Below are 18,965 nucleotides of genomic sequence, written 5' to 3'. Positions count from 1 at the left end.
CAGGATTATGGGTGACTTTAATGGTCTTTGTGTATTTTCTACAGTGAACACATATTTTGTAATAAAATAAAAACAATGAAATGTCTTTTTTAATCTTTTTTTCCTTTTTTGGAAGTTGTTGTATTTATGAGGGTCCTTCGAATTCTGAAATAAGAGAATTGTTGAAATCCAAAACTGGGAGAGACTGTGATGTGGAGACTGTGAAATCGGGGCTCACAAGTGCCAGACTCGTAATGTACACACAGGAAGCAGGCTGAGTGGTGAGTGTGAACAGTGAAGCCCTGTACTGGGGAGGCCCTGGGAAAGGGGTGAAGAGTTGGGTGAGTGGTCAGTGGATGGGAGGTGGGTGGACGGTCCCTCCCAGTTCCAGCCATTCCTGCCATGAAGGAATGTGGACATGGAGTTGTTAGATCTTCTGATTCTCCAAGAGAAGTCAAATGAATCCTCCACATCAAATGTTGACGTAGAATAATATACAGGGCAGGAAAAACACGTCTGTAATAGGAGCGTGTCCCATGCTGCTGATTTGCAGCCTCTGTTTCAGTGGGGGATTTTTGTTCGTTTTTTTATTTTTATATTTAAGATCTCAGCTTAGAGGTCACTTCTACTAAAAGTAGAGCCCACCTCCTGCTCAGGGCAGAAATCTCTCCTCCTTTTAGCAGATGAAGGTGAAAAGAGACATTCACCTTCTCCCATCTGGGGCCCAGAAGCATCTGGAACACTCTGATCCTCATAATCCTTGTTCTGGGGAAATATTAATGATTTAATCTCCCGAGCTCACTCCTCCTCTGTGGCCATACCAGGGAGATTCACAGACAAGATCCAGAGAAGTCTAGGTTGGAGCAGAACACATCCTGACTCAGTTTTGCCTCAAAACTTCCCCAGGATAGCCAGCCTCGGCCCCGTCCACAGAAGTAGCCTGTGGAATTCCCAACCATGGGAGAGGTGACGGCCGAGGAGGTGGAGAAGTTCCTGGACTCAAATGTGGGCTTTGCCAGAGAATACTACAACCTCCGCTACCGGGCCAAGGTCGTCTCAGACCTCCTGGGGGCCAGGGAGACAGCCGTGGACTTCAGCCACTACCACGCTCTGAACAGCGTGGAGGAGAGCGAAATCATCTTCGACCTCCTGCGGGACTTTCAGGAGAATCTGCAGGCCGAGAAATGCATCTTCAACGTCATGAAGAAGCTGTGTTTCCTCCTGCACGCAGACCGCATGAGCCTGTTCATGTACCGGGCTCGAAACGGCATCGCGGAGCTGGCCACCCGGCTCTTCAACGTCCACAAGGATGCCGTCCTTGAGGACTGCCTGGTGGCGCCCGACTCGGAGATCGTGTTCCCCCTGGACATGGGCGTGGTGGGCCACGTCGCAGTCTCTAAAAAGGTCGTCAACGTCCCCAACACAGAAGAGGTATCCTCTTCCCCGTGAGAGGGAGGGCAGGGAGGCATTATTCCACGGGGTTCCGGGGGTGCAACGGGATGGGGAGCTGCTGGCCACCACGACTGGGCTGGGGACGACTTGGCGCTTTCTTTCTTTCTTTACTTGTTTACTGATAATTTTTTATTTTGGAAAAAAAATCAAATTTAGAAGAGTTTAAAAATGGTATGAAGAACTGTATCTTCCCTCCAAACTCCCCACTTGTTCACATCTTGCCACATTTGCTCTTTGTCAGCATTTTTTCTGACCCATTTGAGAGTCAAATGCTGACAACATGCCCTTTTAACCCCAGGCACTTTGTATTTCCAGAACAAGGACATTTCTTACATATCCAAAGCACAATGATCAAATTCAGGAAATGTAACATGGATACAATACTATTATCTAACAAAGAGTCCATATTCAATTCTTGCCAATTTTCTCAATTACATCTTTAGTCTCCTCAATTCTGCAACAGTTTCTCCATCTATCTTCGTTTTCTGTTACACTGATGTTTTTGAAGGGTGAAGGCCAACCATTTTGCAGAAACGCCCCTCCATTTGGGCCTGTCTGATACATCTTTATTAGATTCAGGCTATGCATTTCCGACAGGAATATTGCAGAGGTTATGTTGTGTTTTTCTTCAGTCATTACATCTGGGGAGACATGATGGCAGTCTGTCTAATCAAGAAATGTTAAATTGGCCACTTGGCTAAGCAAGCCTTTGGCTCTGTCTTCTAGCAGTCTGGGATTCTGTGGGATTCTCCTGGCAGTTCTGACCCAGACTTCTTTGATTACCTGAAGCAAATCACTTCATGCAGTTCTCCCCATGGCCCATTGCCAGAGTCAACTCCTGCTCATCCTTCAGATCTCAGCTTAGAGGTCACTTCCTCAGAGAGACCCTCCCAGATCCCTGTTAGTCTTCTTCCTGAAAACATTTATCACAATAAACCCTGGAGGCCAGGGACCATGCTTGCCTTATTCTCTGCTTTATCTCAGGACACAGGACCCAGCAAAGGTCTGGCACAAAGCAGATGCTCAGCAAACACTTGGCAAAAAGACTCACAATCAACTAATTATCCGATAATCCCTTTAACACCTGTTCACCTGAATGTTTGCCCCAAGCAAGGCCCACGTTGGTCTCATTCATTGCTGCACTGACCAAACCAGGAGCCTGTGTTGTCATTTCCAAGATCCAAGCTGGACATGTTGTGACTTTGTGTTCACCTTACCTCTGACATTATTTCAGATTAAGGGTCTTAGGGTTAAAAGGAGGAGAGGGAGGGGGCTTGAGAGACCACCTCATCCAGCTGACTCGGACAAGAAGCCTTGAGTCAGAAGATCTTGAAACGGAGCTTGCCCAAAGCCACCAAGGAGTTAGAGCAGAGCCAGGACTTCATGTCCACAGATGTGGGAATTCATCCTGGGTTCCTTGGAAAGATAAGCAGCACAGACTTGGGCCTTGGTGGGAAACGGTTTCCTTTGCAACATGCTGGGCTGGGTCTCCTGTGGGATTCATCTCTCCTTGGACATCCAGGGGTAAGGGTAATGATTCTGCACCTGGGGGTGGGGTGCTTCGCTGAGGACTCGTCCAACTACATCTGTTACCAAGTCCAAGCTTGTATTGCTTGCCACAAGACAGGCCAATAAGTTGAGGGACAAGCTGTTGGGGTAAGGTATAGTGACTATTCGGAAAGCCAGCAGACTGAGAAGCGGATGGACTAGTGTTGCAAAGAAACATCCTGCCTGAGTTAGAATTTATTCTTCTTTTATACTAAAAGAGGAGGGAGTCAAGTCAAACATTTCCTGGTTCTGGTCAGCCTCTGGAGGGGATGTGTGTTAATTTCTTCCTGCCTGCAGTCATTCAAGGTGGGCCTGGTCAGGATGTTTCTCGTGAGCTAAAAAGGTATTTTAGCTTAACACTCATTCCGTGGGAGGCAGGGTTCCCAGAGATTTGGCCATTATGTATGATTTAAGCTTATAGGCAACATCCTTTTAGTGATTAACTTGTAGCAAAAGCAATAGAATGCAAAGGTTAAAATAAAAGAAACAGATCCAACATGGAGTCAGATTTGTTCTTCCCTGTTACACATTGAAATCTGTTCTTCCTTCATCTCTCTGTAGACTTTAACTGTAGCCGACATGGATTGTCAGAGTCCTATGACATATGTCTGATTATCCCCATTATAAAGATGATGAAACTGAAACCCAGAAAGGTTAGGGAACTTGCTCAGAATCACACAGATAGAAAGTGGCAGAGCAAGGATTTGAACTCGGGCCCTATAGCCTGGTGCCCATGGCCTTCACTGCTCTGCTATTGTACACCTCCTCTTTATCTATAAAATGAGGGCATTACTCTCAGTGCGGTTTACAAAAGGTCGTTTCAAATTACGTGGCAGAAAGTTAAGATGTTACGCTTTGAAGTTAGACCTGGGTGTGAATCATGACTCAGTCATTTTCTAAGAACACGACCTTGGCAAATTGTTTCATCTGTTTGGGCTCACTTCCTTATCTATAAAATAGAATGAGAATAACTAAGTTTCTCTAGGTGGTGTTGTAGGGTTAAATGAGAGATTTATTTCTTATCTAGCAAAGCTCTTGGCACAGTGTAATAGTTCACACTGGCAGCTCCTGCTTCTTGTTACTATTATTGCTGTTCTGTTGCCGCTGCTAAGGATCTATTTATTCCAAGCAATGGACACTCTACCAGATCCGCAGCCAGTCTCACCCCCCTGGAGCTTTCAGTTTAGAGTCTATGGGAAAAACAGAAAACAGAGGTGCCGAAAACTTCCGTGGTCCCTGCTGTTGAGGGGTTGAGGATTTAGAAAGGTTCTCTGATTCTAAACCCTCCCCAAGAGTTTGCTGAGCCCCTGTGCTAAGAGATAGTCTGCTGTTTCCTGCTCAACCCAAGTTCACTCTGGAAATGTTGGCTGTGCTTTCCTGGAAGCTTCTGGGCCGGGCAATCTCCCTGGAGGGTGCCTCAGGCCTGGAGTAAAGTCAGTCCAGACTAGCAATCCTGTGTCCTCCACATTCGCATGTGTTTGCTTCTCCTGTCATTCCTCCTTGAGAAATCATGCTCTGTTCCAGGCTTTGGACAGTGAGTGACTCAGAGGGTGGATGGAGAAGGTGCAGAAACATGATATAGACTGGGGTCTGGATTGTCCCTGAACCACCAAGAAGTGACACTCTTAGCCTTTAGTGCCCTCAAAAAACCTGGGAAATGGCTACGATCAATACATTTTAAAAATGTGAAACCAACTATGTTGTACACCAGAAATTAATACAACATTGTAAATAGACTATACTTCAATCAAAAAGAAAAAAAAAAAAGTGGAACCATGAATGGAGTTTCCCACGGTTATAATGTGGCTCCCCACACTCTAGAAATTCCTATTTATCCTTGGGATCTCCTCAAGGAGATTTGTCATTAGGGCTGATAAAATACAAGATGCCAGTTAAATTTGAATTTTAGATAAACCAAGAGTAATATCTTAGTACGTGTTTTGTGCCCATTTCAGCCTGTCAATAATCAATGTTGTGGTTGAACCAGCCCTTGTGGTTCTTATTATGAATGCAAGATATCCTTCAGCAGTAATCATCAGGAAACTTTGAAAAAATAAAAGTTTATTACTTATAAGACTTGGGAATTCCTCAGCACACTGGGGTCACACAGCAAGGTCTCCGGTAGAGAGAGAGAGAGCAGGCTCAGGCATAGGGCTTTTATTGGGGTCGAAGGTGGGGGGGCTAAGGTTTCACAGGCTCGGTCTTTATCGGTAAAGTTAAAACATAAGAGCAGGAATTTAAATCATGGGAAGAGAAAACCAAAAACCAGAAAAACTAAACCAAAAACTAAACCCTGAGCCCAAATGATCAGTTATCAAAATCAGCCAAGATCCTGAAAACAAAGAAGCCTCAGTGGGAGGAGGTGGCAGGGCTCTTTATCCAGTCACCCCGCGGCTGACAGTGTGTTTATTTGAAATCGCCAGACAGCTCTTTGAAGAGGATGCTCCGCAATCTAAGTTTAAGTCATACACTTACATTACAAAAATGAAAAACAAAAAACAAACAAAAAACTACAAAAAGCTGTCAGGTTCACACTACAGTATGCCTCATACAATATTTAGGACATATTCCTACTAAAAAATTATTTACCTGAAATTCAAATTTAACTAGTCATCCTGTGTTTATCTGTTACATCTGGCAACCCTACTTGCCATTCAGTATTTGTTCGTGTATTTATCCTTCACCCTTTCTCCTTAGGAACGCCCAGGAGGCCTGTCTTTTCCTGTTTGTCTTATTCACCACTGGTCCCCAGACCTAGTCCGGTGCCGGGGACAGAGTGGGCACTCATTGCAGATTACTGAGCGAATGAATAAATGATGGCCCTCCCGCAGTGGGCTGTGATATTGTGATTTATAAAGGGAAATATTTATTGGTCTTCGTCCTGGTTCCTGACACAGAACTGACCCTGGCACAGCGCTTCTAAATCCCTTGGAATTTCCTGGGGGGTAGGTGGTCTTTTGTTCTAATGAGGGGACTCTCGGTCGGCTCCTGGATAGGGGACCAAAAAGATCAAGTCATGATTGGACACTTGGAACTTTCAGCCTCATCTCCCATCCTCTTAAGAGCAGAGAGGGGCTGGAAATGGAGTTAACAATAGATCTTGCCTTTGTGATGAAATCTCCATAAAAATTCCTAAAAGTACAGGCTTCAGAGAGCTTCTGTGTTGAACACACGCATGTGCTGGGAGGGTGGTGCACCTCAACTCCAGTGGGACAGAAACTCCTGCACTTAGGATTCTTCTGGATCTCACCTGATGTGTCTCTTGATCTGACAGTTCATCTGTATATTATCCTTTGTCATATCCTTCATTATGTAATAAGTCTGAAATGTAAATCTTTCCCTGAGTTTCATGAGTTGTTCTAAGAAATTATCGAACCCAAGGAGGAGGCCATTGGAACTTCAGCTGATAGTCGGTCAGAATATAGATGGCAGCCTGGGACCTGTGATTGGCACCTGAAGTGGGGGCAGTCTTGTGGGACTGAGCCCTTCACCTATAGGTTCTGATTCTGCAGGAACACAGTGTCAGAGCTGAACTGAATTGGTGGATACCCAGCTGGTGTCAGAGAACTGGTTGGTGTGAGAAAAAACACCTTTGTATCCAGTTTCAGAAGTGTTGTGCATGTGGTGCTAGATGTGAGAGTAAAGGGAAACAGTGAGTCTTTCTAGACACTGACAAATCCCACTTTGGAAGACTGAATCTGAGAGAAACACCATTTCCAGAGACTCGTCCTTCTGTTGTCCTGCTCTGCTTCCTTCCCTGTGAGACTTGGACCCCAGCAGGCTAGACCGGAAGGAGACCTCCAGGATGACCTGCTCCAACACTCTGATTTCACCAAAGGGTAAACAGGCTCAGTGAGGTTTCAGCTACTGACAATGTACTGATTGGCTCCTGAAGCCACTCATAGAGTAAGTCCCTCCCTCCCTGGGCCCCAGGGTATCACCCATCCTGTGGGGGCTTCCTTCACATTATGGTTTGAATTGTGAGCTCGTGTTTTACATGATGTTCCCACTATACAGTGATAACCCAGTGAGGACAGCCTCACCTTTCTTACTGGTCTTGGCATATCCAGTGTCTCTCCCAGAGCCAGTGCTCAGTAAATATAAGTGAGTGAATGAACCAGTGTATCAGTGAATAAATTAATGAATGAATGGAGTGGCTGTGCCATTTGCCAGCAAGAGAATTGTCCATAAAACATAAAGGATGAGAGTTCTATGTGACAAGGCAGATGTGAGAGTTAATGAGTGGTCTGGCTCTGGGCCTAGTCTATCATGATTATTCAATAAATAGATCTCATCATGGGACACAATGGAGCTTGGCACTGCAAGTGTTTGAAAAGAGAAATTGGGGTTTCCAGGACTGAGAAGCAGTCTTCCATTATGTTGGAATGAAATCACTACTCTTTACAGTGGCCTACAAGGTCCTGCTCGATAGGGCCCTCTGCCCACTTCTGGGACTTCCTTGCCCTCTGCTGTCCCACGGCCCTGGTCTTCTTTCTGTTTTTCCGATTGACCGGCTCATTGCCCCCTCCTGGCCTTTGCATTCTCTGTGCCCCCTGTGCTCTGTGCATACCCTTCACCTGCCTGGCTCCTCTGACCCTCCAGCTCTCTGTGTCACCCACCGTGACTGACCAGAGCAGCTTCAACCCGCCACCTCCTCCACCACTTTCTACAGCATCATTCAGTTTCTCTCCTGCAGAGCAGCTGGGCACTTGCTTTTTGTCTACCTATCCCATCTGAATGGAGGCTTCACCAGGGAAAGACGCTCACCCCTCTTGTTCACTGCCATAACCTAAGGGTCTAGAACAGTGCCTAGCATACCTGAGACGGCATTCTGTTAATGCTAACTGAATGAGTGCATGACTTTGGGCTTTCCCGGGGGACACCTGAGTCCTGGGCTTTTAAACAAACATTTTGAGCTAAATGGCTTCTGAGGCCCCTCTGCCCTGATAATCCGAGCTTCTGTGACATGGTTGTTTACAACACTTTATACACTGAAAATATAAGGATGACAATGATTATGTAAATGCCAGTCAATTGGCAGCCGTACTATTTGTGAGAAAGTTCCAGGGCTGAGAACACAAGTGGGAGAGAGGGTTCTGGTGGACTTAGTAATCTTGGCCTCAGATGCAGGCAAGGCCCAAGTCTTGCTTTCCCTGACAGGAGTGAATATTACAAGACTGAACTGACTTCATGAAACGAATCTGAGTGTGCCCCACCCAGACCTGTGTTTAGGGATTCCTGTCTTTAGAGAGTGACATGGAAAACCCTTGTGGCTAATGCCTCTTTAGAGATTCTGCTTAATCCTCCAATGCTAATTCAAGTACAGCGCTACAGGCGTCTCTTAATCTCTTTACCCTTCACCTGGTCTGAGACAGCTTCACGGACAACAGCACTGTGGCCTGTTTGTTTAATCCCACTCCAGCTGGAAGAAATCCGCAGATGCAAAGCACCATGCTCTGAATTTCTGAATTATGGGAAAGATTCCACACAGCCGGTTCTAGCAAAGCTCTGTCAATTGGCTCTATGAAATACACTTTCCTTCTCAGAGCGGCACGATCTGTACATGTCTGGGTTGGCTTGTGTCCCAAGCAATGCTGACAGTTGGGAAACCTCACAGTGCTACCAGGAAACAAGAAGGTGGATTCTTTTGGATTTAAGACAACAGTTCAGGCTCTGTCTCCTTTTTTTGACCACCCAGACTGCACCGCCCTACACTGGCCTCCAAGTTTGCCTTAGGGGTGGGATGTGGGGGTGTGGGCTCCTCTGTACTCCCACTGCTTTGAGCCAACCCCTGTGTCCTCTGTTACTAGTACTGATTCGTCTGTGTGCTGGCCTGAATCTTAGTCTCCCCTGTGTCCACAGCGCTTAGCTTAAGGTCTGACAGATAGTTAAGACTTGTGGAATGGGACTATCCATTGGACTGGCTGCATAGTGCTGGAACTGGATTGTGAGGAAAGCTGAAAGTAACAAATTCTTTTGCTCAATGACCTGGACCCAGGTCTACCCTTTTCCAGGCTTCCCTGAAAGGCAGCAGAGCTGAGGGCAGGTTCTGGAATCACATACACACACACGTAACAAGTAACGTTAACCTTTCTGAGTTTCAGCTTCCCCCTCTGTAAGGTGGACTGCTCACGGTCCCCCCTCACAGGTGCCTGGGAGGACTGAAGTGAGCTGATGCAGGCGAAGCTTCACGCACAGTGCCCGCCAGCAACTGTGATGATTATACTCCCTACAGTCTTTTCCTCACTCAAGTTTCTATTTGGGGCTTAAATGTCATTACCTCAAGAGAGCTTTCTCGAAAACTCCCTCGCATGCAAAGTCAACCCCACCCCATCTTGGGCCCCTACTGTGCATTGTTCAAATCTCCTCCACGGCCCTCAGCAGGCTGTATCTCAGACTTCCTTCCACTGGATTTTGAGGGCCCAGGGGAGAAATCATCTCTAATCGCCTTGCCCCCTGCTAAAGGGGGGGAGATGGAAATGTCTTCATTCTCTTGTCAACAAGAGAATAGCAAGCCCCTCGCCCCACCCCTACCATGGGCACCTCGGGCTCTGGGTTGTTCTCGTGTCTTTGCTCTTCATCTGCGCACCCACGCTTGTCTCTGCCTCTTCCAGGATGAGCATTTCTGTGACTTCGTGGACACCCTCACAGAGTACCAGACCAAGAACATCTTGGCTTCCCCCATAATGAATGGGAAGGATGTGGTGGCCATAATCATGGCGGTGAATAAAGTGGATGGGCCCTGCTTCACCGAGAGAGATGAAGAGGTAAGAATGCTTTAGAAACTGCTAGGGTGGCCATGCTAGCAACATTCTCCCAGCTCACAAAGTCCTTTGACCCTTGCTACTTGGCCTGGCCTCGGCATCCCCAACTTTAAGACAAAGGGGTTACTCTGATGCTCTCTGAGGGAGGCAGAACAGGATAATTGTTAAGATGTTGGGCTTTGAAATGTAGGGATGATTGTTCTGGCTCTCCTAATACCTAGCTCTTTGACTTGGGAATGTTATATAATTTCTCTGAACCTCAGTTTTCTTATTTGTAAAATGGGGATGATTTTATAGTATCTTTATGTAGAGTATCTATGTATCTCTTTTTCCATTTTTTAGTGGAGGGACTAGGGATCGAACCCAGGACCTCGTGCATCATAAACATGCACTCTACTACTGAGCTATCTATATTATCTCTTGAGGTACTTGTGGTGATCAGATAACACACATAAATAATTATCATGGGGACTGAAAACTCAACAAAAAGTAGCAATAGTCATGTACATATGTCTGTCAACTTGACATTCTACATTCTGTGAGTTTTACACTCTTATAACGCAACATTGTGTGAGTCAGCATCCCATTATCCACCTGCTCAAACTGCATGAAAATAATTCAGATATTTGCAGATGGCAGAAGTGGCCAGAGGAGGAATTTCTCCTTCTCATCTGTTTCTCTTCTTGCTGTTTGATTTTCAGATTCTTCTTAAGTATCTCAATTTTGCAAATCTAATCATGAAGGTGTTTCACCTGAGTTACCTGCACAACTGTGAGACTCGGCGTGGCCAGGTAAGGGGCTTGGCTCAAGGGAATGGGCTGGATGTGTCCTTTTACTGAGGTACTGATGTGGTCAACTGGAAAGGCAGTATTAACGAAAGTGCCTGGGAACCATCACACAGTCTCTGCCCAGCATCCCTAGTGTTAATGAGGTACTGGATGTTTGTAAAGCTGTATCCCAGATTATATGCACAAGGTTTCATGTCAGGCAGCTTGGATTTGATTCCCTGCTAAGCCATTTACTAGGTCTAAGACCCTGAGCAAATCACTTAACCTCTCCAATGTTCAGTCTCCCCATTTGAAAAATGGGGACAATTATGGTTCTACTCTCAAAAGATTATTGTCAAAAAAAAGAGATCACTTTCTATAGTAAATGAGATAATGTATATAGAGCACTTGTGCTCAATCAGTGTTTATTATCTTTCTTATTAACCAGCTATGAGATAAAAGAAATGAAGAGTTGGACCTAATATAAGCTGGCCAGTTATTCACCTCTCTGAACCTCAATATCTCCATCTATTAAATGGGGACAATTATTTTATCTCCTGGTTATTGTGAGCTGCAGCTCTGTGCCTCAAAAACGTTGACTATGTTTTGTGTTTCTGCAGATACTACTGTGGTCTGGGAGCAAAGTCTTTGAGGAGCTTACAGACATCGAGAGGCAGTTCCACAAAGCCCTGTACACAGTCCGAGCCTTCCTCAACTGTGACAGGTACTCCGTGGGGCTCTTAGACATGACCAAGCAGAAGGTGAGAAGACTTCAGGAGCAGACATTTCCAAGAACAGGTTAACTATATACCAGGTGGAGCCCAGACTTGTGTCACAAATCCAGTTGCACAGGGAAGAGGCTGGGAGGGTGTGGATGGTTGTGAAGACTTTTTCACAGGTCTTTTACACTGAGGAGAGGAGTACCAACCTTTAATGGGGAAAAGTTAATCTAGGGCACAGCTGAGTAAAAACAACCTGTATCTTCCTTAGTCAGTTGGTGAAAAAAAAGCTAATGAGAGAAGGTCTGATGAGGTGAGTGAGAAAGAATTTTCTATGTAGGGTGAAAGTCCAGAAAGAAGAAAGTTGCCAACTTCTGGAATTCTCAGAAAATGCACTCAAAGGTGGGTGTAAACCTTTCGCATGGTTTGTCGAGCCCAGGGCTCATCCAGGCAGCTGCTTAGATCCGGTCCCTCAGAATGCTCCGCGGCCACGCTGGCTAAGGAGGCAGAGACCCAGACGGCACCCACCAATGTGCCCTCAGCTAGCATTTCCCAAACAGACTCTCCCATTGCTCTTCCTCTCCATGCCTTTGCCTCCTGGAGCTAATCACTGTCTGCCTTGGAACAGAGTTTCAGAGTTACCTAGCTTTGCGATCCCTCTCCCAACCAGTTTCATTCTGTGTATGCTTTGTCATGCCGAGTGTGGTGCACTGCCTGATGGGGAGCCTCCAAATACTTGGTCGAATGAAGAAATGAATTGCAGAATCAGGGGGTTGGAAAAGACCTCAGGTCTAGTCCAGGGGCTCCCAAATGTGATAGCGAATCAGAATCTTCTGAGGAACTGTTTAAAAATTGCTGGGCTACCTGATAGTCTGTTTTTTCTACTCAATGTTCTGTGAGCATCTGTCCATGTCAGTACACATGGATTCTTTTTAATAAGATAACAGAGCATACATACAGAAAAGAGCACTGATTACAGGGGAACAGTTCGATGAATTACCATGGAGTGAACATCCCCACGTAGCCATCACCAAGATTAAGAAATAGAACATGACTAGCCCCTCAAAAGCCCCTTTCCAGTAACTCCCAGCCCTTCCTCCCTAAAGGTAACCACTGTCTGATCTTTAAAGCCATATTAGTTTTGCCTGTTTTCAAAATTCACATACATGGAATCATACGTACTTTTTTATGTCTGACTTCTTCGGATCAACATTTGGGTCATAAGATTCATCCTTATTGGTCCACATAGCAAGAGATCATTCATTTTCATTTTTGTGAAATGTTCCATTACCTGAGTAATCCGAGAAGTATTCATTTATTCTACTATTGATGGACATTTGAGTTTTCAGGTTTGGGCTATTACAAATAATTGCTATTACGAACACTCTTGTATATATTTTTTAGAACACAGTTGTACCATGTCTATTAGGTACTTACCTAGGCGTAGAATTTCTGGGTAATAGTTTTAATAGGTATTTCCCATTTGAAATTCGAGGTGATTGTGCCATTTTGCCCTCCCACCAGCAATGTATGAGGGCTTTCTCACTAATACTTGGTATTGTCAGACTTACTAGTTGAGCCATCCTGGTGGGCGGGTAGCATTCTCTCTTTGGGTATTAATGCGCATTCCCCTAATGACCAATGAGGCTTTATGTGTATTGACCATTTGTATATCTTCTTTTGTAAAGTGTTAGTTCAAGTCCTTTCCCCATTTAAAAAATTATACTGCTTTTTTAAAAAATATTACTGACTTGCAGGAGTTCTTTCAAATTCTGCATATGGGTCCTCTGTTGAATATACACACTGCAAATATCTGCTCCCATTCTGAGCTCTCATTCTCTTATGTTTTGATAAGTGTAAGTTTTGAATTTTGGGAAAGCTGTGGAAGTGTAATTTCTACAACAAAATTTTATTTTGCTTTCCCAAAATTTTCCTTCTAAAGGCTATACCATTTTACACTCTTACTTATTGCATGAGAGTTCCATTGGCTCAAACTCCTGCCAATTCTGGGTATCATAAATCTTGTGATTTTTCCTACTTAAATGGACAAAAATGTTATTGTTCTTTTTACTAAATCTTTTTTCACTGATTACAGATGAGCGTAAATCTATTTTATATGTTTGTTTGTGATTTAATTTTTCTTCTTCCATGTATTGCCAGCTATATTTTTCTACCTTTAAAACTGAATTCTTTATTTCTTATTAAAGTATAGGAGTGCCTTATATATGATAGAGATTATATATCTGTCACATAGGTTGCAACCATATTTTCCCTTTCTATGAATTATATTTTAACTTTGTTTATGGCATCTTGCATCATACAGAAGATTTAAATTTTCTTTTATGGTTTCTGTGTTTTGAATTTTAAGAAAGTCTTCCTCAACCTCAGTATTATAATCTGAAATAATCTGACGTGTTTTGATGAATATATTTTCATCTTTTACTCATCTTGAAATTATTAATACATATGGTGTCAGGGAGGGGTACATTTTATGCCCCCTCATAATTCCCCATTTAAAGAATAGTCTACCCTTTCTCCACTGTTTTGAAATGCCATAATTTTGATATGCCATTTTGTTGTATACCAGATTTCCATATACTCATGGGTTTATTATTCTGATTTTTGCCTTTAAAATATCTCCCTAAGTGATTCTGGTGCAGGTGAGCCATATACTGATTTTAAGGAACCTCTGGTTCTAGTGCAGCCATCCATTTGATCTTTGCACAGTCTTGAATAAAACATTCTGCCAAATACTGCTATACGCCTTCAGAAAGCAGCAAATGAATTCATACAAATGATTGTTTTTATTTTTTTAATCAGAGTGTTTTTTCTAAGTGGTTGAATTCAAAAGACTCCATTTTAAGGTGCCCAGTTTGCACCTTAAAGGATCCGAGCACAGCTCTGTGCTGCAGCGTTCTGCTCTCTTTTTTTTTTAGAATTCTCCCTCAAAAGGGAAAGTCACACTTAAGTAAGACTATTCTGACTTAGTCATCCCCAGTAGGTGGAACAGTCTAGCAATTAGAAGTGGGCTGGGCTGCCTACAATCACCCTAAGAACCTACCCTCCTCCCTCTGCCCCACTGCTCTTTGCCCCAGGGAGCTAAGCTCTTCCCTGAACTATTGACATTATGAAAAAGGTCACTAAAAAGCCACTGAACTGTATGCTTAAACTGGGTGAATAATATGGTATGTGAATTATATCTCAAAAAACCTTTTTAAAAAGAGAGAGAGAGATTAAGACAGAGGAAGGCAGGTATGAACACGCTCCACAGTCCACCCAACACTTTGTGAACAACATCTGATTCTCCTTGGGACAATCTTCAGAGCCACTCAGTGTTTGACCCTGATGGTGTCCTTCTCTGGTCTCCTCTAACATCTGTGCTCCCCTTTTATTACTGTTTTGGTTCTCACTCCATCTACCTTACTATAGCTACTCGAAGGTCTAATTGCCTCCTCCATGAGACAGTAAATTCCTCCAGGGCACAAACTATGCCTTGCCCATTTCTCCCTATCTAGCAGAAATCATGTTGTGGAGCTTAGGTAGGTCCCCAGGTCCCATTTCCACTCAGAATTGAATTGCCTCCTGTTGTTGTTAGTCAAGAAGAGGAGCCTAGCTGGGCAGAAGGGTGAGGACGTGAAATCCGAATTTCATACGGACTCCCTTTTGCTTGCTCTCTGGATGATATCAGAGCAGGCAAGCCACCACGACAAACATGTCCAAACAAACGAGAGGTCGAGGAGTAGGAGGCTTGGCATCCTCCCCACAATAATCTAGAGCTCATGGATCACTGTCCCTAAGTATCAGCAGATGAATGAACAGAGAGGGCACCAGAGGGCAGAGGCCTCCTCTGCAGGCCCAGGTTTGGTCCAACATAAGCTGTGCAGCTGTGTGTGCAGTAGGAAAACCAGTGAAGTAGCGAGGAAGGGCCTGTGTGGCGTCCTGTCTGTTTCTTCTCCTGGGGCCATGTGACCACGCAGAGCCTTTCCTGGCCCTTTTCTCTCTTCTCCCTGCCCCTGTGTTTGCCAATTGTCTTACAGGTGTCATCTTTTCTTCATGGATCCCAGATAGGGGTCTAGCTGTCCATATTTGGCACCATGGATTTTTCTTTCTTTCTTATTTGGAAAAAAAATTTTTTTTCTCCTGATGACAAAAGCAGTAAATTTTATTGCTAAATAAAGTATAATCTCATTCCAATCCCACAGAGAAAACCAGTTGTTAATGCTTTGTTGTGAATTCTTTGAGTGCATTTTCTATGTATAGTTAAACACGGGGGTCACGTGATATATATATTTTTGTTACCTCACACTTGCCAATCATCAGTGTACCACAGACATCATTTTAATCAACACATACACATCTGTAATATCATCGTTACTAGATGTATCATAAGTGATTTAATAAATCCCCTCTTATTGGACACTTAGGTTTTTTCCAATTCTTCACTACTATAAATGATGCTGGAAGAAACATTGTTTTAGTTAAACTTTTGATCACATGCTTTGCATGTACTTAAGGTAAATTTCTTAGCCATAGAGACCTGATTTTCTCTCTCATATCTCACCGCATGGGGGGCATGAAGGTGTTCCAACCTAGCTCCCATTTCTTGGTTAATGATTAGACAGACCCAGTTCTGATGCTATTGATGTATCTCAAAGCACGACATGATTGATATCCCCTAACTCTAGTGAATCTTGCAGCCCTTCCAAGCTTAGGTGTCACTGAGCTCGTCCCATCTTCCAAATTTCAGTGGTAGATGACTCCTACAGTCGGGTCTTCTCACCTTCTCTTAATCTCCTTTTTTTGATCTACTTTCAAGACACATAATTATTGTTTTTCTCATCCGTAGGAGTTTTTTGATGTGTGGCCAGTCCTGATGGGGGAGGCTCCACCCTACTCTGGTCCCAGGACTCCGGATGGAAGGGTAGGTCTTTCTCTGGCCTGTCCAATATAATCAAGTGTTTAATAAAGTGCAGATGTAAGGTACGGTAGACCCTGTTGAAGTTTCTTTTTTCACTTAGGTATTTATCTTCTCTGGGTTTGGTTGTCTGCCTTGAAATTATGATAATTCTTTACAGTTGCCCAAGCATTGTAATTTGCAAGGTGTTTTAAAATCTCACTGGAGTTTCACAATAACCTGATGTGGTTGACAAAGAAGGAATAAATATTCTCATTCCACAGATGAGGAAAGAGTTCTACAAAGATCAAGCAGCCTGCTGAAGGATTCACCCAGCAGGAGAACTGCAAACAAATAGATGTAAATAATCTTAATACCTAATCTAGAATGTACAAATTGGGAGCCAGAAAGTCAATTCCAGCCAATAGATAAGTCTGTTGGCTGCATAGGTTTTAAATTTTTTCTTCTTTTTTGTGTTTACTTACTGAAATTTTTGAATTGGTAGCTTCATACTTAAAAATCAAGATATTTCCCATAAATATCTAGATTCGCAGTTTCTTTTGAAAAGGTGAAAGATTAATCAAAATTGGGCACACAGTCCCTCAGGGTAAATTTAATTAAGCTCAGTAGCAGCTGCCTCCTTGGAATGTGGCCTGAGCCCTCTAGTTTGCCACAGTCCCCACCACTCCCTCTTGCATACCCCTGGCCTCCTCCTCTCATTTATATTTCTATCAGGTCTCTCTTGGCATTTGAGTTTGTGACTTCTGGTCTCAAATCATTGTTGCATTTTAAAAATGAGGCATAAACAGGAGCTGAAATGAAACATGTGGGGGTGTAAAGATGAAGCAGGGTAAACAGACCTGGCACTCACATGGCCTATAGAACCTGCAGAATGACCAAATGACTTTAGCCAAGGCCACACAGAATAAATAAGCTGCAGAGTCATGCCCTGAATTGAGTTTTAGTCTAAAACAAAACCTTTTAGCCTATCTGAAATGGTATATGAATTTCTTCTAGGAGGCCTGATTCCCCCAGCCAACACTAATCCTACCCAAAATAAAGGGTGGCATGTGTGTGTGCTTGTGTGTGTGTGTTTGTGTGTGTGCGAGTGTGTGATAGACTTTATTTAATCTTAATTCAGGCTCTGGAAAATCAGAATTAACACCCTGGCCTGTGAGCTTCACATGTGCACCAGAAAAGATTTCAGCCTTGGAATCTACATTCTCTGCTATGTTTTATCCAAAATGACCTTTACAACTTGCTGCTGTCCGGTTTCAAGCCCACACACATAATTCCATGATGTCATTTGGAAAGACTGAGTCTTCAAGGATTACATCATGTGCTGCTGGCAGAAAACTCTGTGGGGACACCTTTCCTTTTTAAGTACAGCTTTTCGTGCGGGCTTGGTCAACATGTTTCTACCGAGCTTTTTCTCCAATTCACATATGAGCCAGACTTGTTTCTCCTGGGAATTTAGAAGTTGAGGAACTAGAATAGAGATCATCATAGCTTTCAGAGACCACCAACTTCAATTAGCTTCACTTCCCTGGGCTGCTTTAATGTTCAGCTCTCTGAGCTGAGCCCTGAGGTCAGAGGACATCTCCACCTCCAGGACAGCCAGACAAATATCAGCCTCTAACTTATCTGGCACTTCACCCCAAGCACCCCAATCTTCAAGATTGGTCTGAAGAGGATATTTTCTCATTGAGCACCAGCCCACGAAGAGCTGCCCATCGTCTGGTCAATTCAAGAAGCTTTGGTTTCACTGCAGTGACTAGCACATCCACAGTTAAGACTTTTCTTTCCCCAAACTCTCCTCCATCTTAGGTAGTAAGGGCTCAGCCCTTGCAAGAGCAGGAGACATTAGGTTGTGATGCAAAAGGCCAGAAGACAAAAAACTTTGGTCCTAGCGGGTTGCTAATCTGCAGGGTGAGCTTGGTCAAATAACCCCTTGGTGCCTCCATTTCCCCAGCCATGGGGCACTGTCACTGAACTCATCTCCAGGGGCAGCTCCAAGTTTAGGGCACAGCTGGTGAGGAAGACACATAGGCCTGAGCTGGGTCTCAGATACAGCAGGACAGGACTGGACAAAAATGGACCTTCTGGAAAGAGTGTGGGCTTGAAGGGAGAAAGCTTGAGTTCAGACCCCTGCTCCACCAGCGCGCTGTGTGGCCTGGGGCACCTCCCTGAGCCTCACCTTCCTCGTCTGTAATGCCTGGGCAATCAAGCTGGCCTAGTCAGGATGTAACCAAAGTGAATCACACGGACATACAGAAGGCTCTCCAACAACCAAGGTGACCTGGACCAGGTGTCACTATCTGCCGGGCACTGCACCTGGATTATGTCATTTACTCTTCTCATCAGTTTATGACAGAGGTACCCTCATGACCCCCATTTGACAGTAGAGGAGATTGAGGTTCGAAGGGGACAAATCATTTGCACAAATTCAAACCCAGGATGCTTTTCTCTCTGGTAATTGCCATTACAATCACGCTGCTTAATATTCCCTTTGGCCTTCTAACATCACTCTCACACTTTATCTGCAACATTCACATTAGAAATACAGTTTTTGTCTGGATTTTGACCAATTAAACTCCCCAAATCTTGGGTCTGAAGCTCCCCAACAACAGCTCTACCTCACTTCATCTTCTTTTAAAAATAAAACATTGTGTGTGTTTTAATTATGAAAAAGTTATGAGGCTAAGTAGGCTTCATGGAAAAAAACAAAAAATAGCACTTCTTTTAAAACTGGTATATTTCCATGCAGGATGATTTGGCTCTGGCTCTACTTAGCTCTTTCAAAGACCCTGTGTTACAGTGTCAGCTGCTCAGGTGCAAGGTG

At 44.1% G+C, this 18,965-nt stretch overlaps 1 protein-coding gene across 4 annotated transcripts in view; it reads left to right on the top strand.

The window, feature by feature from the left end:
• The first annotated feature begins 936 nt into the window (after positions 1-936).
• Positions 937-18,965, top strand: part of PDE6A (phosphodiesterase 6A) — a 56,537-nt gene continuing 38,508 nt past the window's right edge. For 3 of the 4 annotated variants that reach the window (XM_010989495.3, XM_010989496.3, XM_010989497.3), the window contains exons 1-5: positions 937-1,410; positions 9,594-9,746; positions 10,445-10,534; positions 11,131-11,271; positions 16,076-16,150. In XM_010989495.3, the coding sequence (XP_010987797.1) occupies positions 937-1,410; positions 9,594-9,746; positions 10,445-10,534; positions 11,131-11,271; positions 16,076-16,150 (933 nt within the window). The remainder of the gene's footprint in view (positions 1,411-9,593; positions 9,747-10,444; positions 10,535-11,130; positions 11,272-16,075; positions 16,151-18,965) is intronic. The other variant, XM_010989498.3, reaches the window with a different exon arrangement.

This window comes from Camelus dromedarius, chromosome 3, assembly GCF_036321535.1.
Source record: "Camelus dromedarius isolate mCamDro1 chromosome 3, mCamDro1.pat, whole genome shotgun sequence".
Taxonomy (NCBI): Eukaryota; Metazoa; Chordata; class Mammalia; order Artiodactyla; family Camelidae; genus Camelus; species Camelus dromedarius.
The sequence above is the reverse complement of the archived record's forward strand: the minus strand, read 5'-3'. Positions and strand labels throughout refer to the sequence as shown.